A 24,831-nucleotide genomic window follows, 5' to 3' on the forward strand; every position below is an offset into this window, starting at 1 on the left:
TGGAGGTGCTTACACCTTCCGATAACATGGCTACATGGCAAATGGACTGCAATTATTTAGAGCTTATCTTGTCTTATTGAACCCTAAACTTACTTTACAGTACATGTCACACATACACACACATACATTTTGACATTAAGAATCTTGCCCAAGGACACTTTGAATAGAAAAACAGACCTTTGATGCATTTTAATGTAGTTTTCCATGTGTGAGCAAAGCTGCAAAGCAAAGTATTGCCCTTGAGCAGGTTTGGAAGCCGATAAGATTTACTCTCCAGCAGACTGTACTGTATATGAATCTCTCTATGGCACATGAAATCTTTCTGTCAAGAGTCTGAATGGAATTGTTTTCTAAAACCTTACGCAGCATTTTGTGCTTCACTTAATAGACCAGAGTGAGATGTTAAAGATTACATTGAGGGAGGGTCAACAGTTGGCGTCAGTGGGATGCCAGGACGGTATTGGTTATCTTTTGTTTGTTTTTCTCTCTCTATGATGAAGAATGTTTCAGAAAGGAACAAAACATCTTAAATCTAAAGTCTAAATGTTTTGTTTAGTACCAAGAGCTTTACTTGAGAGGAACTTGATAAGGAAGAAAAAAGTAGAAAGTCAAGCCAAATTTTGGAGTTAACTTGCAAAACATATACTATAAATCAAACTAAGAGGCAGTGAATTCTCTTCAATGATGAGTTACATGAATGTAGTTTTATCATCTCTCAACCAAGGACAACAGTTACCTGCAGTCCTCTGCCAGGATTTATGTTAATAACTTGTTTATGGAGCTATAAATTCATACAAATCAATTCCCATTCAGACAACTCTGTATAATTGCATCAAGCAACACTGGTCGTCTTTGGTGAGGTGTTACACAGCAGCTGTGTGATAGCTGAAAAACTCAATACACCAGATGCTAATTTTTGAGTGAATACAGTGACAAGCGTTTATACTCTTTTTATAAACTGGAAACCTGAAGAGCCTGTGAAACAGAAACTTTCACAAACTCAGACTTTTTCCAGGCACCCTGTCTTCAAAGTTCTTTCTAGTATTTCCATAGATTGTGTTCAAACTTCCCTTTATTCACTTATGGCTTCATGCACTTTATTCACCTGCAGAGCTTCTTTCCTCAAAACATCAATAATATTCAGGGCAGTCTCCGCCATTTAAAATCCAAACTCCAATTATCTGTTGGTTAAACCTTGTGTATGTTGCGGCACAAGGCAGCTAACGAGCTCTGGAGACTGTTTACACTGATGCTACATTCACATTATGCGCTGCAGGAAGTCCCTTAGTGTAAATACATTCTGTCAATCTCCAGAGAACTGTTCAGAGCAACTTCCTTGTGGATTAATACAAGTTGAACAATGCTGAAGATTTTGCGGCAGCTGTTATAGCTGAGCCTTTGTGCTATATTCAGATAAATAACTACTGCGGTGAAAATGTTTTTGCTTCAATATTAATTATCGACTGTGTCTGTAGGAGTTCTGTTCCAAGGATTTAACACATGCTGTAAAGTTTCAAATAAAGCAAAGCATATAATATAACGCAGAGGCAGCAAGTAAAGTAAATGCAGAATATAAGTCAGATTAACTCACAAGGAGGCCCCTCTGACCCCGATGATCTCCCATTTGCACAGAGCACAAAAAGGTGCCTAAAATTAGGTAATAATAATAAATGGATAAACTGAAATTTACATTCAGCTCTATATATGCACTTTGCAATTTAGTTAGTCCTGGTCTTTCTCCAGGAAAGTCTATTTGTGACCTTAATCACAAGTTTCAGCCGTTCCAAACACATTAACCAAACGGGGAGTTTTAGTTTTCCTCGCATAAGGAGGCTATTTCCCAACTCACAATGTTGATTACATTTGATTTTTATTTGGGTTTGGCATATATCGGTTATAATACCAATTATTTTTAGATATGAAAACATTTCGTGAAAAGCTATACCCATGTACACATCTTAAGTCTACTATTTTAGATTGAACCGCCAGGCAGCCAGTGAGGCTTACCATCAGCAATACCTCAAGAAAATCTATGATTGTCTGTTAAAGTTTAATCGACTACAGTGTGTGTGTCATAGGGGAAAGAAAATGTGTGTGTGGCTTTCTCCAAGGGGTGGGATCACCACTTCCCTGAAGTGCGTGCCTGTTGATGATATATTTATATCCATGATAGTTGACAGAAATGGAAACAGAGATCTATGTGGCAGTGATATTAATACAATCAGTCATTACGTTAGAAAACATCAGGAACAAGACCTTGATTAAAGTAAGTGTGGATTTATTCATTAAACGATAGTTTGCCCTCTCAGTGTATTCTTCTGGGACAGAACTGGATCAGTGCTCTTACTGGAAAAGCAAGGTGTCTCATTAAATCTGATTTAAATTCACCAAAGACCTCTGCTGGAAATAGCCTGATCTAATTCTGAGGAAGGAGATCCAGCTCAAACTTTATTTGGAACTCTAGGCTTCAACTTGGCTGAGACTGAAATTGCAAAAAAAAAAGCATCTGCAACTGAATGTTTCCACAATAACATGCTTGTTTTCATCAGGCTGCGGATTGAATTAAATATAAAACACACACCCTCACACAAACACACACAAGGAAGAGCTGCATGATATATGCAGCATTGCTTGTTAGGTCTGCTATGATTAATTATTTGAATCCAAGGCTCTATGTCCCTTGCTCCTTACTCAGTGATCTAGTATGCATGTACAGCTATGATCAGACATGGCTCTCCACATGTTGGCCACAAGAGGTAGAACATGAAACGGATGTTTCAGTTCACTTCTCAACCCTGGTTGTCTTTTGGCTTTTTCCTCCTGGCTCTTATTTCGCTGCCCCCTCAACCAGAAAAGCACGAGCACTTGGTTTTGATGCTTCCAGCCCAAACAAACTAAGTTGTTTTCTTTCACTTTGAGACAGACATAGCGTCATCTGTTTGCAGTACTTTCAGTGCTGCACTGTCATATGTGACATCAAACAATTTGAAATCCAGAGAACGTATTTTCTCGACCTGCTTCCTATTATGAAGTCCTACATTTACACTATATTCTGCGACAGTTTGAACATTTGTGATTATTTCTCATTTAGGTTTGAAGGTGGTGGGTGGTGAACGGCTGAATGGGTTGTTTGGTAACTGTAACTACAACGTCTCAAATGTAATAAAAAATCATGTTTCTGAATTATTTACTCACTCAATCTTTAAAACAAATTCGGAGATTTTCACCTAACAATGCCTCTGTGTACTCTGAATTGTCATTTAACAGATATAAGGGTAGTATTGATCTTCTCATTTACCTCACCCACACAGGAAAGAAGCAACATGTTCTTTTAGTGTTATGAATGATTCCTGATTTGATGTGAATGTGTCACATAGTATGTTCGGAGACTGTTTTCATTTCAGAAGTTACTGAAGCCAGTTGTAATTTACCAAGCAACATAAAATTGAATAAAGCAGAAAAGCTCATAAAACATTATCATTGTCCCCAGCCCCTTCTAACAACAACTGCAGAATCACAGCTCGCAAGCACAGATAACGAGAGCTATTCATCATATTGTCTGAAGTGGGCATGGGCCAAGGTTAATTGAGACATACTGTGTGTTTTTCATCAACACTTCAGACAACAGGCACCTTCGTGACATTGCAAATACCCCTTCTGGTTTGATAATGAGCAGGATTAGGTTACATCCACATGAAAGGCTCGGGTTAGTCAATTACCAAACATATTAGATTCGTTCAACGTGGCCTGAGATGCACCAATGTGCCAGCTTAGACAGGATGGAGTCAAAGAGATCAAGGTAGTGACTCCTAACTACTTATTGCATCATTTATTTAATCAGATGGCTAATTATTGAAACCTGTGATGCTTTCCAACACATGTCTACAAAGCTAAAAGTCCATCACACATGTGTGTGTGTAACATATTTTCTTTGAGACCTACACAGCCCTGCACAGGTAGCCTACGTGGTAGACGTAAGAGAAGGCGTTAAACTACAATCTGATCCGAATGCAAACCAGTCTCATTTCCATTAAATAAACCCTCCTCTGTAAACATTGAAGAAGACTTGCCCCAGTAAATGAGATGCTCTGTTCCTACCGCTTTGTGACAGTTTAAGACAAAAGGCCCTGACTCTCGCTACAGCGCCCCCTCCCTCCTTCCATCCTTCTCTCACCTGTTTATTCATGAAGACGTAGATGACTGGGTTGATGACTGTGCTCGTCTTCGCCAGGACTGAGGGGATGATGCTGGCCTCTGGCGTAACCAGGCCCGGGGGCCCGAAAGTGGCCATCAGGGCCATGATGCCGTAGGGCAGCCAGCACAAGAGGTAACATATCACCATGACCACCACCATGAATAACACACGCTGCTCACGTCTCCTGCTGATCGATGGGTTGATTCCGCTCACCTGGACACAGCGACAGGAGGAGAGAGGGAGGAGGAGAAATAATATGTTAATAAGCTGGAAATCATCACGCCATGTGTTCAGACGCTAGGGTTTTTGACTTTTGCTGTCACCGTGCATCCTGCTCTGTCCTCTAAAACAGAGCTGTTGGGAGGAGGGGAGTCTCTCTCACTTCTGCACTCTGTCGCTTTGTTTCCCAAAGTCGTTCAGAGAGGTGGAGAGAGCAGGAAACAGACAGAGCAGGAAGCCACGAAACGCATATCAACATACCTTCATTCATTTATCCTACATATCTACAGAAGAAGACCATGACACAACTCAATGCCATATATCATTGAATATTCTGGATGTATTGACCTCAAACATAAACTTGTACATGTACAGTCATTTTTCAACTTTTAGAACTAACTTTAACGTTTTGATCATTATTCTCAATGTAATAAGATCACAAGTTAAAGTCCTTATCAGGAGTTTAATTAACGTTAAATTTACAGAGACTAGATGTTAAATCTCAATTGTTTGATTCAAATGCTAAATGTTTTGTCTTCATGGAGTCTCTGTTGGATACCTGGCAAACAAACAATCTAGAACATATTAAGTAGTGAGAATTAGACTTGCTAAGGGTAGATTGAATTACCTACCGGTTAACTATTTACCTTCTTTCCCATCTTTATACCTAGCTCAGCTAGCTTTCTATTGGCTCCAGCCACATGTTTACTTGTAAAGCATTGGGAGTGGTATTATCCATCTTATCTGACTCAACAAAAAAGCAAATCGACATTTTGCCTAAAACTATTCCATTCACTCCTGACGCTGGAGAAATACAGATAAACTTTGGGCTTCAGCTTTAACCTACCATACCACTACTACACAAACAATGTTTCCTGTGTAATTAAAACCAATATTATCCAGCTACTTTGACTGCTTGTTCACAACCTGCATGATGTCTGATCACTTGTGTGTCATGCCCAGCTCGTAAGAATGTTGCCATGTTCTAAGCTCTCAGCAATCTATTGGGTTGGATTTCATAAATGACAGAAATGATGGACACAATTACGAAAACTAGACCAAAAATGATTGTTTGATTGTTATTTTTCCAGAAACAAGACATAAAAACCTTTGACAGATGTGCGACTGCACTGACACCCTCGAATCTGCTTGTGCCCGAGAATATGGACAGCAAATGTCTAAACAAATTCATTCACCTTCATACGGACACTACTGCACACTGAAAAACACCTTAACTCTCCAGGCTTGAGCTGCCTTCATTTGTCTCTTTGCCCGTTGGCCACATGTCAGCTGCTGTCAGTCCATTTCATCGCTATGGAGACACAGTGACAAGGAGCTGGTTTGGAGACGAGCTGAAGCTGTGGCAGGTTCCGTTTTTTTGAGTATTTGTGCAAAGGCGCTGAAGTGATGTGGTGGCATGATACTGTGCATGACACTGTCCAAACACAGTGGTTGTACATACATAAAAACATCCTAATTTTGAACAAAGTAAACAAGTCTGCCATAAAATATTCTTATCTCATCTAATCAAGTCTGCTTACATATGTATGCTGTAAGAGTTAGTGAAAATATGGTAGTGTATGTGTATACAGTGTATATATTTGTGTTTTCCCATGCATTTGTGTGCATATACACATAAATGTAATATAATCATGCCATACCAGTGATTGACAGCCTTGTCACATTTAGCTAAGTGGCTTCCATGTCTCAGCAAAAGGAAACTTTGGATGTTTTCACGATCATGTTCAGACCATCTGTTTGGAGGCTGAGCCGAGTTTCTTCCGGGCAAACTGTGTTAGGGTTTGTTAGGGGCTGGCTTAGCAAACCTTGATTTACAAAGGGAGTAATTTCTTGTTGAGGACACAATTTTGTTTTCTTTATTGTGGCAACAGTTTTAACTTAAAACCTGATTTTCTCTGAATATAGAATTTAAGGTGTGTTGAATATGAATTGCAGGCTTCACACTGTAAGTATCTTATTGGCTTCACACTTGGCATGTGTGTTGTTAAGGGGCCCAATGAATGGCAGGGTTGAATTTGTCGCGATCAATAAACTTTGAATAAACAGACAAACTTTCCCATGTAGTCAGTGGTGATGGGGCAGTGTGCAGGCAGTCTTAGGATTGAGTTGAACATGTCTAATAATTAAAACCTATAAAAGTGTTTGCCATCTGGCAAAAATCAGTCTGATCATTTTGACAGTAAAAAAAAGAAAATTGTAATTATATTGCACTGACACAGATGCTGTTCTCCATCATGGCACTTCTTCTGATTGAGGGATCACTTTCTCTTTATCAATTTGTCTGAAAAGTAAGAGCACAGCATTCCTTTTCTTGCTGCAATGGTTTAAGTCAAGCTAAATTATAGAGCTCTTATTTTGGTCTGATGAATGTATGGCTTGCTGGACAGTAATAAAGCTTTTTTTTTTGGAATAACATTGACCATAATATCGGTGCAAAACAAACAACAGTATCCATTCCACACAGGTCCCTGGCAGACTTTCAACTATTCAGATCACTTGGCCAATATGTTGAGGTGTAAAATTAGTTTTGGACCAAGCTCAAAGGAACTGGCTGTAAATAGAATAGTTTATAATGTCTGTACATGAATTGTCTAAATGCTTTTTGCTGACTGTTACTGGTTTTGGTTTGGATCCTTCCCATTCACACAAGTAAATGTGGACAATGCACGCGTTTAAATGTGTGCATGTGCATTGTTCCAGCACCTATAATGACTTGTATTTCCCGTAAAGTGACACCTTTAAGCCGTGTAAATGACAGCATTATCTGTGTCTGGCTCATGATATCAGGAACATGCAGCTTTTTTTAGCAATTATTGGCTCAATATACCCATAAAATTAAATGTGCAGTAGACTTTGCTTGGGGTGTTGGTCATGTACACACACAATGTTCACCTGATGTGGTCTTCACATCATTTAAACCCTAATTACAAGCAACCAAGTGAGGAAATCTACTCGTTACAGCCCTCAATTTGAAATTCAGTGATGCCTGAAACTTCTGAATTACAGACATGACAACAGAGTCGCTCTAAATGCATCCCTGGCAGTTACATCAAAATTAACTCCAGTATTATAAAATAATAACATTTATCTGGTTAATTTAAGACTTGCACATTGAGCCAGTGCATTTTATTCAACATATGGCTGTAGTGCTCTTCCAGAGCAACCACGTTACCAAATTATTATGCAAAAGATAATAATTTGATTAATTTCACAAGGTGATACGTAGTTCTATTTTTTCCTGCTATCACTGGATGTTTAAAGAAATAGTAGAAAAATGAAAGAAATGTTATTTGTTTGGTTTAAAACCGATAAAGAATTGTTTCACTTTATTTTGGTGAGAAAATGATCAATACCAATACCATGTTAGACACAGCAGAAAGCAGAATATCTATATTTTGCACTGTTGGCCCAAGAAAACCAGATTAATAGATGCATGTATAATTGCTTCAAATTATAAGCTATTATTACTATTGTATTACTATCAATTATCAGAAGAAACCAATTATCTGACTGATAATGAAAATTATCGTTGTTACTGCTTAAGTTAGCTCTATGCCAAACCACCTTGGAATTATGTATGAACACTCCAATGTTCAATTCTGCACCAATTGCAGAAAAGGCCTCAGCTTGAGTGAATCAGATTTCCTCAAGTTGACACAATGTCAAGTCACACTGTTGATTATTTGCCTTAATGGGCATTTTTCAAGGTAGACATTTTGGCTTGTCATCGTAGAAGAAGCTCGGGTGTAATTTACATTAACAAAGGCTTCGTTCTTTCAAGTTCCTTCAATGAGTCATGACAGTGAGTCCCCAGGATGAATACAGGCACTGAAAGTAAAGCATCTTAAAAGATTTCAACCATGATTAATCAATTTCATTAAACCTTGGTGGTGATTTGTCAAAATGTCTGTTGTGACAAAGACCTCCATATCAGCCGTGCACACCAGTTGTAGGTTGAATATCTAAGCGCACCAGTCCGTTCATTCTAATGGGAGCTGCCTGCACAGGTACTTCCTACATGTGTTTTCTGATGATCCACATGATTGACATGATAAAAAGCCCTTCTGTACGGTGGCCCTGAGAGCTCAACGAACAGCAACTTAAGAAAACACATGCAAGTTGACAAAACACAAGCAAAGTAAGAAAACATCTTCATCAATTTCACAACACAACACATTACAGCAAATTGTCATACGTGCTGCAAATAGACACACGCGCAGCAAATAGACACACACGCTGCAAATAGACGAACGCGCAGCAAATAGAGGCGACAACACACTAAACACTAAAACGTCCAATACACCATACAATTTCGGTTCCGCACAGGGTTCGGCAACCCGCGGCTCTGGAGCCGAACGCGGCTCTTCAGCCCCTCTGCAGTGGCTGTACTGTTCAGTGTTGTGCATATGTTTCGCGATCGCTGAACTTAACGAATCACTTTTCATATTATTAACGTGAACGTAACGATGAACCTGATTGAACGTCACGTTACTTTTTTTAATCATCATCGTATCAGGCCCTCACACGTGTGCGTGTCTGTTTGTGTGTGTGTGTGTGTAGCGGTCTGACCGGTCTCGGGTCTCGGGGCACCGACCCCGCCCACTCGCTCAGAAGAGGGGGCAAAATGTCTCATCTGATAGTAAAGGTTTCAAACCCCTGCACACTATGGACAATACATGGCCTCACAAACAGGGTCTTGCTTGTTAGCGCTGTTTATTCAGTTTAACAGGAGAAGACAGCATGTCTCTAGATCGGACCATCGTCAGAGCTCAGAGCTCACTGTGGCTCTCTCCGACAGCGTGGGCGGGGTTGGAGCCCCGGTGCGCTGGCCACACACACACACACGCCTGCTCCTGGTATTTCATGAGGGCCTGATACGATGATGATTTAAAAAATGAACGTGACGTTCAATCACGTTCATCGTTACGTTCACGTTAATAATATGAAAACTGATTCTTTAAGTTCAGCGATCGCGAAACATATGCACAACACTGTACAGTACAGCCACTGCAGAGGGACTGAAGAGCCGCGGGTTGCCGACCCCTGTGCGGAACCGAAATTGTATGGTGTATTGGACGTTTTAGTGTCTCCTGTGGCAGCGGTGTCCATCCCTTTTAGCTCTCCTCTGGAAACACTTCCGTTGTGTTGTCGCCTCTATTTGCAGCGCGTGTGACTATTTGCTGCGCGTTCGTCTATTTGCAGCGCGTGTGACTATTTGCTGCGCGTTTCTGTAATGTGTTGTGTTGTGTTGTGAAATTGATGGAGATGTTTTGTCAACTTTCATGTGTTTTGTCAACTTGCATGTGTTTTCTTAAGTTGCTGTTCGTTGAGCTCTCAGGGCCACCGTACTTCTGTGATGGAAACTGTGATTTTAGAGCGATTGCTAAAAGGTTGATTGCAGCACTTTTACGTCTGTTTTTTTCTGGGACTGGTACCCAGCGCGTCATGTGACCTACAACTCAGTTTGTGCAACACATTCAGGGCTGCTGCTGAATGCTTTTCTGATCTTTTCTGGGTGCTCATTTTGACGCTATTGACAGAGCACAGACATGCACACATCTGTGTAGAAGGTTCAAAGGATCAAGGCAGTAGCAGCAGGCTGTACTGTGAGGACTGCTGTCAGGATTGATAATTGTAAAAATAGAAAAAAAAACTGCTGGACTCAGCTGGTTCATGTTTGAACATTTCTACTGAATATCAGATCATGGGGGCAATGTTATCATAACACCTCTTTTATGTACACACTGCTTTTGTGAGGTTGTGTGTGTTTGTCTGAGCAGGAAATATGTGTGACGGTGATTTGTGTTTGCTGTCCTTCTTCCCGCCTGTCCCATTTCTTGCATGTGTGCACTTTCTGCTACACAAATGTTATCTCTTCCACATGACCCTGAAGTTGACGACACATATTTGCATAGATAGTTGAGTGGTGCACTTTATCACAGCCATTCAGCCGTCTGTAGTTTGTGTTCAGAAGAGGTGAATGATTGGATCTCTTCCTGTTCAGCCCCTTTTAAGAGTCGAGCTCAGCACAGATGTGAAGTGTGGAGTTAGCGAGGTGCCTGATGTGCTTGGGGAGAGTTCAGAAAGTAAAAAGTAGACTTTATTTGTGCAATGCCAAATGGAGAGAGGTTCATTCCACACTTCAGAGAGATGGAAACAAATCCAAATAGGACTCGTATCACGGAGCAGGTGGTGACAGACGTCAGGGCACTGTATAAACTGCATGGTGCAGGCTGCAGCTCATCCTATTCGCGCTGTTCAAGGAGAAAATAGTGGAAGGGCACATATTAGTGGAGGATAATAGCTCCCAGGTTGCAGTTGGTGTTGTGGTCAAGTCAGCGGTTGATTCAAGTTTGAGGAAAGAGTCAGGCACAGACTTGGGTGAGGAAAGCTTTTTTTTGATGGATTTTTGGGAGACAGAACCTCCATACTCAGGTGCATCGTGGGCATGTATGACAGTTCCTTGTCTTGAATCAAGTCAGATCTCCTGCTGGTTTCTGGCAGGAGTCGTTACCGTCCTGTCAGCGATGATGGAAAAGTCTAGCAGAGAGGGGGAAAGTACTGCTGAGTTCTAACACACATCCTATCCATTCTTTTGTATTTTTAGTTACAGGAAGGTAGTTCTCCAACCTCTGTTGCCTAAATGTGCAGCCGGTGTATGTTTAATTAAATACGTGGGGATGGGGAGAGAGAGAAATTAAATATTTATAATGATGGACTGCCTTGCTCTTGCCTCATTCTCCTGTCTCTGAATGGCACTCATTTGTCATCAGAGGAAAAGTGTTTTCATTCCGCAAGTTCAAGCAGACAACCAGAAGAGAAATTACTGAGTTGAAGATTTATAATTCTTTAAATTTGCCAGATACGCTAAATCAATGATACGAAACTAACAAGAACGAACATGGTGACAGAGTTGAATTGCTTGGCTACATCTATTTCCCCTGTCCAGTGGAGAAGGCCAAAACATTTGGTATTTTAGGAATGGAAGTGAGGACAGACTGAGTCATCAGTATAGCTGGGTGTATTGGAAACTATACTATAACAATTCCTCAGAGTAAAATACATTAAAAATAATGAACCATTAATTTGAAAAGTTTGAGAACAAAGTCCTAGATTAAGCCAAACTAACTTGCAAGTCCATCCTGTCCCAGCTCCTAAAGGCATTCTCCAGGATTAAGCACCAGATAAGCCTTATTTGGACGAATGCAATGAAAAGGAAAACAACAGCAGTTGATTTCCAAAGCATGCATGACAAACTCAAATTATGGCTTTGGATATAATAAGCAGTGGTACTTCATGCCCAGTATGCATTTGTCTTCCTGTGCTCATCATCTCAGAAGCCTTATGACACACGAGTGGGACCAGCTGCTTTTTATATCACTGTAATCAAAGAGTCTCATCAGTTTAATAATGGAAAAATACAGCTGCAGGATAGAATAGGCCCTGAACCAATGGAAGTCTGAAATCTGCCCAGATGGCTTGGAGAGTTCAGTCGTGTTTTACTTTTATAATTACGTCAATTTTTTCTTAATGATCATCTTAGCGGAGAGGATTTCTTTTCAGTTTTCTTACTCATAAAATCGGTCAGTGGGGGATGGTGGAGACAGGCAGCCGGCCATGTTGAAACAGCTCTTAGACAAAGCTGAAATAAATCAACTCGCAAAACTGACTGTGTGTCCATTTTTCAAGAATTGTCAGGATTGTGGAGTCCTTACTAGCCTTCCTCTGACCAAAGGTTTTCATGGTCAACTAGTTGTCATTAGTTCAAGACATTACCGAACAAGTTGTTTAGGGTATTATTTGTTTACTGGATTTTTAGTTAATTATATTTAATAATTCAATAGATGCTGATTAATAATAACTACTTTCTATTTAAAGCAGGGTTTCTGCAGGGTCTTAATAATAAGGTCAATATACTATGGATACCCACTGTCCCTGTCTGTAGTTTGTAAGACAGGGTAGCATATCAAGGGTTATTTTGTATTATGGGCCACTATCTGTTGTACTTGACAAAGATCTTAAATGTCATTCTTTATGCTCTTAAAAGTTATACATTTAACCATTTTATTTGCCCTTATCTGTGAAACCATCGTCCTTCCTAATGTTCATATTGTGAAAGGACTCCAGCTCTGTCAGACCGGCATGTCAACGTCACAGTTGGGTGTCCCGGCTCATTTTGGCCCCTATGATGTCTTTCAGAGACAAACACTGTAAACACACCTGTCACCTGCCATCCAAGGTGCAGCCAGAAGCACTGCAGCTAAATATCAGCTAACAATGCTGATATATAGCAGCTACACGCCAGGCAGGCCCACTGAGAGTGGAATTAATTTAAACACCAACAAACCTGCAGATCAGACATGACAATATTTCATGTCTCTCCTGGCCCCTCTTTTTCTCACCTTAGAAACAGATTCTGTGTCTGCGTCCACCTGTCTTGTCTTTCTCTTAGAGCAACAGCTAAAATGCTGCAGTTTTCTTTCAGTAATTCCATCGGCCTTTTTCATGGCAGGCATGTCGAAGGTGTAATTCAAATTAATGACAGCTGATTCGAATTTAGCTGTTACCATTCAGACTCTTCACACTGTCAAGTCTTACTGAGACATTTAAAGTGAACAGCCATTGTTAATGTTTCCCACTCTGACGTCTGCTGTGGAAATAAACAACAAAAACTGCATCATAAAAAGTAGATTGATGCAAAATAAGATCCCTCATCACTAACGTCCTTTCTGGTCCAGATGCACGCAGCTATCGGACAAACTTGTTCAACAGTTGGTGACCCACAGTTACACAATCACACCACATGCACCTAGACTCCCCGAAATTATATTAGCACGCTGTAAGTGTTCCTAATGAAACTACAAAATGCGTTAATCTGGAGTCTTCTGAGCAGCTAACTTGATTACACTGAAGTGGGTGGCTGCCAGACTGGCTGCTGAATATCACCTCAGCTCCGGGGGCTGGGGGCATTCAGTAAACCTCCCACGCCTTCACCAGCTGCCGTCTGCCCTCTCTCATGCCTGCAGTAGCACCAGATAATGATTATTAGACTGTGAGATTGGTGGCGGTGCTGGTGGCAGTGCGACAGGAAGCAGGCTGTATGAGGTAGACACGGGGCCTAGAGCAGACAGAGGGAGAGGGCAGAGGGTGAGATAGAGCGGAAAGAAGTAGTTTGAGAATTAAAAAGCGTACGGGGAGAAGGAGCCGGATCATTGCAGCAGAAACAGAGGAGGAGAGGTGAGGGTCAATTCGGAGAAAATTGAGGTCTATAAGGAGGCGATAATGCACGAAATGAAAGAATTGAAAGTATAGTTCTGTGGTGATTAATTTAAAAGTTTCCCCTCTTCAGCTTTTGGCCTCGTATCCTTATGGACAGTTGCTTTGGGAGTTTGCCCCTCGCTGTAATAAGCAGGTGAGGCTGCCAGCTTGGCCAGAGATTACCTGACTAGAGAGCTAAGTGTGGCAGCTGCGACCATGTTTGCCTTGTTACACAAACATGCTCAACCTAAAAAGTAGAGGGCTGTCAAGTAAGTTCAATTTTCTAAGCAAGCTGCCAAATCACCTTCTCTATACTCTCATTTTCAAACACACACACACTTCCAAAACCTTTTCGAAAATAGAGACCCAAACCAAATCATCCTGAAGTAATGAGTATTTGCCACTCCTGAGGATTTTTTCGTTTTTGCAAGAATGCACTGTCAACACCCTTGACACTCCTGACAGAGTTGAGCTGGAACAGCTTCTCAGCACTTCACCACCTCAACCAGGAAATAAAGATTAGAAGAATCCTTTTACCGCAAATTCTATCTTTCACAGAGAAACGTTCCCAGGTTCAAGTCCGTAAGTCAGCCACAACTAACTTTGGAATGCTGAAAGCCCCAAAAAAACTTATGCTGTCACTGTTGACTGCATGTGACTGAAGGGGTGCGGAGAGGAACAAAATGAGAGATATATGACAGTTTCAGGCAAGCCTCTCTCAAAGTTCAGTTACTTGTGAACTACTAACGCCACAGCTCTTGACTCTCCCGACGTTTGACAGACAGTTTCTTTATCTGATCATTTATTAAACACAAGGAGGTGGTGTGCTGCTATGGAAACATCCCCTGCGTCTGACTGAAAGACAGAACTTTACTAGCCTACAGTACAGGAATGAAGAGACAATAAAAGTGGCTCATTTAGTTTCAGGCATTAAATGTCATAATTGATGGAAAAAGTTAAAAGTTACATTTTTCTTGTTGGTGTTCAGCTGGGAAATTATCTGTATGAGCTCTGTAAATCCCCCTCCACCCCCTCCCCGTGGACAGCTGCCTCACAAAATCAAAGCCTGTTGAATCCCAGCACCAAAACCCAAACACAGAAAAAGCTACATCCGCACCGATCTAATGGCACATTTTAGTGTTTCATCAACCCAGACAAACAGTCCTGCTGTACGCAAACACACACACACATCGACGATAAGGGGAATAGACGTAGTAGTAGCACTTCTGGCTTGTTTTGCCTCAGCATTCCAGCTCCTGAGTCGACCCGGGTGCTCTGCCCGGCTGGTTGTTGGCTGCTAAACATGATTGATGGCAGGATTTGTGTCTGCTGCATTTGTCCTGTACACCACCAGCCTGCTGCCAAACACTACACCAGCCTTTCGCCCATCAAAGGTCCTCTCTCAGCAAGAATCCTCAATGCTCAGTTAAGTGGCTTTACAAACATTCACTGTCCCCCTCCTTCTCGCCCTTTCCATGTCCCCGGGTTCCTTTCCTCCACCTGCTCCCCTTTGCCGTCACGTCGAGGAGTCTGCAAGGTCATGTGTGAATGAAAGTACCATGATTGTAATAGAGTGAATAAGGGAGGGTCAAGTAAATCTACCGAGCACAGGGGAATAGGCATCACTGGATGCTTTCTACAGACAAACAACTTGTAAAGGAGGGAATTGGGACTGAAATTAAGGGTGAGGCTCTGTTGGGCTGCAGAGGGAATTCGGGGCAGATGTAGTGAATGGAAGGTTGGTGTGGGGGCATGTGTGTGCACGCTGGAGATGAAGTGCCGGAACATTCATTTTCATTTGGAATAACAGCTCTTTGAGGACCCTAGGGAGAGAGGAGAACTGTACAAGTGGTGTGAAATTGACTTGTCGAATTGTAGAGCTAAGGGGCTTTTTTTATTTGCTGTTAGATTACTTTTGGTCTGAAGATCCTATCTCTTGTCCTGCCTCCCGCTAGCTCTAAAGGGACTCTATCAGATGACTTATGTTCTCTCTAGTGTCAGAAGTCTTTATTGAGGTTCCGAAATACAGAGGAAAAAAATGGATCATATCCGCCAGCTATGAGCAAGGTGTCAAAGATTAGTGCATAGCGGCGCTTACTAGCCTGCTCTGGCAAACACAAGTGACATCTCTGACATCTAGAGGGCGTCACATGTCTGGTTCCTAAAATAATCTTTGTGAAACTATTCCACCATTAAATTGTGGAAAAGAACTCCACAAGAAAACATGTTGACTGTGGAAATGTATTTGGCCATATCCCATGCACTGAACCAATTTTGGCCCCTGGGGACCTTTATTTGATTGACAGGCCTTTATTCCAAATCATTTGACGATTGACCTGATTTAGATCATTAGCAGTCAAACTTAGCGACTGATGCTGTGGCATGGGCACATTATCTCACAAAGATGGACACACTCACTATGCTGGCACGTTTGGGATACAGCAGGGGCATGACACCGCATGGGGGCCTCGCTAGCATTTGTTCCCGAACTTCATTAGACGCACAGTACAGAGAAGTTTGGCAGCACCTTGCAAACAGAGGTGACTTAAATACCTCAGTTGTTCAGATGCAGTGTTCAAAGAATTCAGTTCATAAAATACAGCTGGATGTTTTGAGGGGATTCAGAAATGTTCTGTTAAGGGTTTGAGCTTTTTTGTCAAAGCTTCTTAAACCTCTTTTTATAACCCCCCCGAAGGCTTTATTATACACTCATCAAGCACACTGTGAGGAGCACCACACTAGTACTGGGTAGTTAGTTCCTCCCTTTGGTCTTGAAACAGCTTCAGTTCTCCGTGACATGGATTCCACAAGATTTTGCAAACTTTCTGCTGAGATTCTGCTCCACGTTGATATTACCTGCCCATCTCCTGTCTGTTGACTGGGAGGTCACTGAAGTTGACTGAACTTATCGTCGTAAATCCAGTTTGCTGAGACTTTAACTCTGTGACATTGTGCATTTTAATATTGCAAGTAGCCATTAGAAGATGGTGAATTGAGTCATAAAGAGATGGTTAGCAACAAAACTTGCATAGACTATAGCCTTCTGATGATAATCGTTGATAATAGAGGGACTAAAGATTGCCAAGAAAACATTTGCTCCATTATAGTACTACCACCAGCAGACTGGTCTGTTGACACAAGGCAGATTGGGTCCATGGAGTCATTATGTTGATGCCAAACTCTGACCCTACCATCTGCAGCCTCAGCAGGAATCCAGACTCATCAGACCAGGCCTCAGTATTTTCCAGTCTTCAACTTTCCATCGCAGCTGAGTCTGTCAGGGGTGAAATCAGAAATACTCTCTGCTGTTGTAACCCATTTGCCTCAAGGCTGTGAAGTCCGAGATGCTTTTCTGCTCATCCCAGTTGTAAACTGTTTCATCAGCTCCAGTCTCACTGCTCTCCTCTCAGATCACCTCTGTCCCCATATTCCGATGTGTGATGTGAACATTAACTGAAGCTCCTGACTTGCATCTAAATGATTTCTTTGCACTGCTGACACATAATTGAAAAAATGAATTAGTAGGTGAACAGGTGTTCCCCATGTGTTCGGGGAATGTAATGAATAGCCCTCTCATAATGATGAAGTTGACGTTTATGAGTAAAAATAGCAGACTCTCCCATTGGCCAATCTGCTCAATAACACTGACACAGACTTCCATGTACCTTGATCGTGTAATATATTACTCCCTCACACATGCTCACACACGTGTGTATAAGCACGTACGCACATAATTACAGCATACAACTGTTATGCCCTTGTGTTTCATTAATTAGCGGCAGGGGGCTTAAAGCTCATCACTCAATGTGTCCTGGAACTGCCTAGAACGTCACCACATACGCACACACACACACACACACACTTAACCAGGAGGGCTCTCCACTGTGTGGCTTTAAACACATTCAGTGGGAATTTTATTGATTGTCCTCATACAACTCTGGTTTTATACATATGGGGGACATTAGACTACAAGAGCAAATTAATTATCTTCATGAATATTTAATTGGAAATACTGTAAGAGAAGGCAATTACACAAGGTGCAACACTGCAGATAGAAATTTGTGAGTGTGGTTTTATTTTATTTTACGCCTTCTTCACTTCAAACACAGTCCTGTGTGTGCAACTATGTGTCAAGCAATATTTTTCCAATCTTTGTTTGTGTAGCACTTAGTTATTATCAAACCTGTTGTGTGGGGAAAAAAGGAAGATCATTTATGTATAGACCTGCTGGGGATGACTTGGTAGGGGGAAGTACTCACAAATATTATATTACACTTGGCAATGGCATTAAAAGCCTGTAACTAAGTCTCCTCTAAGACCTATTCACAAAGGTTCTAAACTTTTACAAATTTAATTGTAAGAACTCCAAAGCTGAATTCCCTGCAACATAAAAACGGGTTTTCAGACATGAACTCTGTGTAAAATCCGGAGAATTGGCCACAGAGTATACCCGTAGTCCCCCTTTCACAAATGCACAACACATCGGGAGGTTCTCTGCACGGAAACGTTCACAACACCAACAGATCCTCCACATTATTCAGGCAAGAGGTGGAGCAGCCGGTTGCATCAACCAGAGGCAGGAAGTGTCGTACTAGCGCCACTGCAAAAAATCTGGTGATATTGTTTACAGCACCCCAGCACTGTCGTCAGCTCTTATCCCCTCAAACTCTCTTGACATCTTCAATGACTACGTGTATAATTTTATAATTTTTAGAGGCGTCATCAAGCCCCCTGTTCGCTCATGGTGGATCCAGCGGTGGATCCCCAGCAACGTTCACACATCGACTGCTCCAGACTTAATGGTTTGTGAAAGTTACAGAGATTTGCCTTAAGATTTTTAATACAGACCCGGATATTCTAGCAAAAACAATCAGCAAGTTACAACCTGACTTATATTTCAATGAAAAAATTTGACTTAAAGGTAGTACAAATACGTTAATTGGTCCATTTTATTTAGCTCCTTTCTTTATCAGATGCCACAAAGTACTTCCCAGATCAGTATTCACAGGTCAATGGTCCAACAGAAGACGGGTCCAAACTTTGGGAGGTGCAAGTTAAACAACACAGCTTCTAAGAATGGGAGTCTCCAGCAGAGGTCCGTATTTCCATAAGCATACACTTTTTTTCTTAGGAAGCACCAGGGAACTATTTAACAAATGGAAATAGGTCAAGAAGAACCCAATCCAAGTGATAATACATCTGTGGCTGCTCCATTTCCAGTGCAGAATTCTCAGTGTTAGAGATGTATATCCTTAGGAGAAAGACAAGTGGGGCGGAGTTGGAGCAAGCACACACTGCCGTGACGGCAGACAGCCATCCTCAATAAACCTGTGGCCTGTAAAATATGGCATATAAAGTACGCTATAATTTCAACGAATCCATCACTGTTCATCACTACTTTGCTGAATGAATGAGCATTAGTGTATGTGTCACAGCCAACGATGAAATGCTGCTGCAACATACAGAATATGGCTGCAGAGGCTGGAGGTGCCAGACGAGAGGCTGCCTCACATTCAGATGCCCCAATTAGGGCAAGGCTTACTCGGTCAGGACTGGCAGAGAGACCCGGATGTGAGCGAGTGAACAAATAAACGATTGAGGTATCTTATTTGTAGCCAATTAGAGGCAATAGTTCATTTTGTTGAATTATAACCTCACCTGAGAGTTTTTTACCTTTTACACTGAATAAACTCCTTGAGTCTGCCAAATGAACCTGTTGTTTTTTTTTTTGATTAATCCGCTCTGCATCCCAGTGTCATCACCATTAAGAAAAAAACTCAGCACTCCACCCTAAAGAGGCAAAAATTTGTCTTTGCAGATAATGTAATGACAGTTGTGAGCTTTATTTAGGCTTGGGAGCTACGCAGGAGAATGACATATCGTCTTTTGATTTAGTCTGATCACATCATGTCACTTTAGGGCATAGCTCCTAATAAGACTGCCTTGAACTGTGTCCCAGTTTGGGGCTAACTCTTTGAGGTCCACATTTCTTGAGTAGATACTCCGTAGTTGGTCTGCAAGGTTGTCCCTTCTCGAAGGCTCTTTGCAGGAGTATCTTGCTCACAACCAGTGAATCTGTAACAGTGTTTTTATTCAACTATTTTGAGGTAATAATAAATCCAAATACATTTTGTTTTTTGTTACAATATCGACTCTTGGCAATTATGGTGATGTGGTTAAGCGCAATAAATCATGGTTAAATTTGACAACTACATTTCTTGATTAGTTAAACGTAGCATTGAGATGTTCAGCAAGAAATGTAACTTATCCAAAGTTTCAAATTCCCTTCCAGCTATGACCAGACAATGGATACTATTTTATTTATTTTATTTGTGTCACTGTTCTACAGTTGAGAAAACAGGTCGCTGTGCTGAGTCTTTGTGAGAAAGAAAGACTTTCCAGATGCCAGTGAAGCAGTGACAAGTAAGCACACCTGAATCAATAAAGGCTAATGTCTTCATGTCCAATAATCCTACCAGCTGTGAATATGTGCACTCTGTGAAATAGATCTTGCTTTGACATTTAAGGAAATACCAATAGAGATCAAATACTCGTTTACCAACAGTTATGGCTGGTATAAAACTGGACCAAAGGAAAATGACAACAGCTTCCTGCAATGTGTCAAAGAGGGATACAGAATCCCCCCTCCCCAAAAAAACAACAACATTTATACCAGTAAGACTTCACTGACTGTGTAGCACTGTTAAGCACAAATTAGGTTTTCTATGGAAACACAAATTCTCAGGAGCTCCATTTAGATGTTTCATCCAGGCCAATTTTGCATTGATTTTGTGTCAACCAGCTGTTCCATCACATAAAAAGGACTGCACAAAGCCCTGCATGATACAATCAGATAGTGACTATTTGGTTTGTTGTGACTTTGATGCCTGCACTTTGATTTCAACTTTGGGAAACCAACATTAACGCTTTTAAGTGAGAAACTGGGGTTGATATTTTCAGATCCTTCTGTCCCAGTTTGTTTGGGAGGCAAATGAGATGGGGAATTACTGGAGTCACATTTACTATATATGCTATTTTGACGACATCCATCAAAACGTTGTCTCCTAACAGAGTCTATGGTTCACGTGTCAATAATTAATACAGTAATAATGAATAATTTAATATTTTTCCCCATGGGGTAGATGTGGTTTGAGTTACTGGCTCAGTAATTTACACAGGAAGCTTTTGTTCCAGTTGAATTTACTGTATATGGACATTTAAAATATATGTGGGTCAAAAAAGTAACTTCTCTGTACGAGCTAAAACCTTATGGGCAACTTACTGATGAAACTTGCAGTATATACTAATTCATGGAATGTTAATAAATGTTAATCACTGTGGCCATTTTCTTTGTTGAGCACATAAGTCATTCTAATTGGGTTTAATTATACCTTTTCAAACACTGACCGCAGTGTTCATAATGTTAGCTGTATGATTGATAACCCCACTTACTCTGAGTTTACATAGAAGGTCGGTCAAAATGAATGAAGGTTATTCATGTGGAAGGTGAGCAACAGAGGACTCATGGTAAATTAACTCAACACTTTAATACCATCAACCTCAAGTATCCCTGTGTTTCAAAATCTATCTAGCCCTCCTAACATATATTATTTTCACAGCCATAAAAAACATTAGCTCTCCCGGATGGATTATAATAAGCTTTAATAACTGGAGAAAAATATATGGCTCTAGGGCTGTGATCAGATGATCACATCTCAGTAATGAATCACACTAATGATAGATCCCCCTGCTGCCTTTTAGCTGGGTTTCTGTGTGTCCATGCTTTAATAAAGGATAAAATAGAAAAGGCACCAGTTCATATAAAGTCTTTTGCATGGGGCCCAATCAGAAGAGTGCAGTGTCTAAAGCTATGTTGGTAGTATAATGGAAACAGTTTATGGCAACTAAACCTAAATACATCTACGCTAAATTTATCAGTTAGAATAGCAACAAAACTTTGCATATAGAGGATCAGATTCATCATTCTTACAAACAAACAAGTTGAGGAACATTCTATTATGTAGTTTATGGACAGTTTCCATTGCATATACAGTAGATGAGGTGCATTTGTCGAGGCTGCATTAAAAAAATCATGTAATGAACTGAAACTGTTGAAATCATTATCAAAATAATTGAACTGAAGATGAAACTGAACATTATAGTTTGACATTTAAACAAATCCTTTTATTTTATCTCTTGCCAAGAATCGTAATGCGTTACATCCTGCCTCTGCTTGCTGCGCCACCTCTCACCTGAATTCTGCAGAGATTCTTGATGTGAATGCATCTGAGCACCTCCCCACATGATGCCTGAAAGCGGCTTTAGTCTGCCTCTGTCCGATGGCTTACAAAGCAGCATCTTTTCCAAAGTCACTGGATTAACTTGTTCTCTTTAGTTGAATCGCCCAAAAAACGGAGATGTAACAATGACAAGGTATTTGCTAAGTGAAGTTTGAAGTTAACCAGCTGCGGATGAAAGCAACATGTTTGACACATAAGGACATCCACAGCATCTCTTCCGCTCCTCATCACTAGAAAGCATTGGATCATTGGTAGCTGTTTAATTCACATAAAAAGCCTGCACTAACCACTAATTATGAATTTGCATTAAACATTCTGTATACACACATTTAATGTTATTACTTGGTGATTCAAAGCGGCAGGTTAATGACATAATTTCTAAATTCATATCCAGTTTAGAACCGATTGATGTTCACTCGACTCCCCCTTTGGACAACATGCTGCATTTTGTCACGTCTGTTTACAACACCATCTCCCAATTGTTAAAATTGCTAGATATCATATTCAAATCTGTAAAACCCTGAAACTATAAATCAGATATAACCTTTCATGCTGAACTAAGGAGAGTTTAGGGTTTTAAATGCCGGAAAATATAATGGTAATATAATGGAAAAATAAGTTTCTATTTACCTGAATATGATAAAAATGGACGATATGGTGGCTTTGTTTCAGTCAGTGTAAGAAGCAGACTGACACAGTGGAGTGGTTGAGGTCTTGACTCTTGAGCTGTTATCATGAGGACACTATAACTGAGCCCATAGTTCATGTGAGGTCTACTCTCCCTGTGACGCAGAACATCTGCTGATGCACAGAAGCACCTCGGTTTTACTGCCACACAACCACCACACTTGACTGGTTTAAACATACCGAGGGAAATGGTCTTCTCACGACTGATGGCTCTGTTTCGAACGGGATCATTAAGAAGTGCAATTAATGACCACAAAGTCAGTTTTACTGCTAAACCCTAAATTACACCTCCTCCCCAGTAGATCATCGCCTTCTCTCAGTTCTCCTCCTGGACTCGAGAGGTCAGCTGCACTTTTCACCTTTATTTGGTGCAATTGTTTCTATGCGATATTGAGCATCTGGAGGATTAATTTAATGGCATCTCACAGCTTGGTTGTATGTGCGAGCTGCTTTTTTTCTCTCTGATTGGTAAGGGTGTCTGCAGTGTCACATTGGAAGCCGAGGCTGAGCCATAAGGTAAATTGTGCGAACATCACAGCATCTGAAGACTGGACTGCTACTTGCACATTACAAGGGCTTGGAAGGAAACATTTGCACCCAAGTGTTTTTGATTTTTAAGGTTAATGATTCATGTTTCTTATTTTGAAAATCCAATTTCTGGATTTCACACACACACATATACACAAACAATTGAGCACGAAGGATGCAAATCATTGTGTGCTTCAATGCACTTGATTGAAATACCAGATACTCAAACGTTTTGCATGTTAATTTCTTCATCGTGCTTTAGGAGTCAAACTCAATCTACGTAATGAAAGTGTGAAAAATCTCAGACACCAGAAGGTAATATAGCCAAAACATGTATATTGCCATTGAATCCAAGCAAACGCTGTACTATTTTAGATGATCCCTGATTTGAAAGCTTTTCCTTCACCTACATGTGCTGATTGATTGTTGAGCCCTATTAGACACATTGTGATCTGTCAATATGCGCTATACATATAAACGTTGATTGATTTATTGATTGACTTATTCATTGAGTACCTTTTATCAGGTCAAATTTTATATTTGCCCACTGAGTAGGCTTTTTTGTTGTGATCAATGTGTCAGCAAGCCCCTACATTCATATTCGACTCGAAACTAGGTCATTAACATCGTGTTTTAAGCCCCCGTCTGAAGAAGGACTCCCCATTGACTTCAATTGTATTGGATTTTGCGCTAACAAAGTTTACCCGGGAGACTCCAGAAGTGTTTTGTGGCCTCAAACACTTCACCCACCCCTCCTACATAGTGGTGGGTAGATAATGAGGGAATTTTCATTTCTGTATGAACTATCACTTTCAATGCACTGAAGCACACGCTGATCTGCATCCCACAGGCTTAATTGCAAAAGATGAGATTGCTTTCTAAAAATAAGAAACATATAAACTCAGTGACATTCAAAACATTGTCTTTTCCACTACTTTCTGTTTTACATCCTCCCTGTAAAAAGTCATTAAAAATAAGCAATATTCAGTTCCCAAACTTGGCTCATTAGATAAGCTTAACAGTTGAGTTTTGTTACAATCCACTCTTGGTTAAGTACTGCTTTTGATTCCATTCTAAAAACTTTGAGGTGAAATGTTTTTATTAAACCTGCTCCTGTGTCACCATTGAGGGCTTTTTCACACCTAAAAGTTTGGATCATGGTTCATGTCTTTTTTCATTGTTTTCAACTGGCGGGGTTACTTTTGGTTTGACATTGCAATTTAGAAATCAGACTAGAGAATTTTCTTTTTAATCACCACCTAAGGATGAGTCTTTAGTCTGATATTTGTTTGCTTTGTAGACGGGCTCCTGCTGATGTTGACATTTCACTTCAGAAGGTAATAGTGTTTCTGTTTGTATGAAAAAAATGAACGAAGCAGTTCATTTTGTTATTTTAATTTCTGCTTTAATAGCCATATCCACAAAAGTTTCTTTGCACCAAAGCCTACAAATTTAAATACAGATGATTCTTTTTTTTAGAACTAAGCTAAACACATGAACATTATTTAAAACAATGACTTTTGTTAAATAGTTTTTTTTAATCCACAACTAACTAATTGTCATCAGCTGTTACATAAATGTTTCATTGTTGTATGATGTCATGTATCGGGCTGCTTTCTGGGG

General features: G+C 40.6%; 1 protein-coding gene across 1 annotated transcript in view; it reads right to left on the reverse strand.

The window, feature by feature from the left end:
• LOC133968556 (vertebrate ancient opsin-like) overlaps nucleotides 1–24,831 on the reverse strand; it is a 48,388-nt gene that overhangs the window by 8,794 nt on the left and 14,763 nt on the right. The window contains exon 3 of the mRNA XM_062404666.1: nucleotides 4,175–4,408. Within this exon, the coding sequence (XP_062260650.1) occupies nucleotides 4,175–4,408 (234 nt within the window). The remainder of the gene's footprint in view (nucleotides 1–4,174; nucleotides 4,409–24,831) is intronic.

The sequence above is a fragment of the Platichthys flesus genome, chromosome 14 (assembly GCF_949316205.1).
Source record: "Platichthys flesus chromosome 14, fPlaFle2.1, whole genome shotgun sequence".
Classification (NCBI taxonomy): Eukaryota; Metazoa; Chordata; class Actinopteri; order Pleuronectiformes; family Pleuronectidae; genus Platichthys; species Platichthys flesus.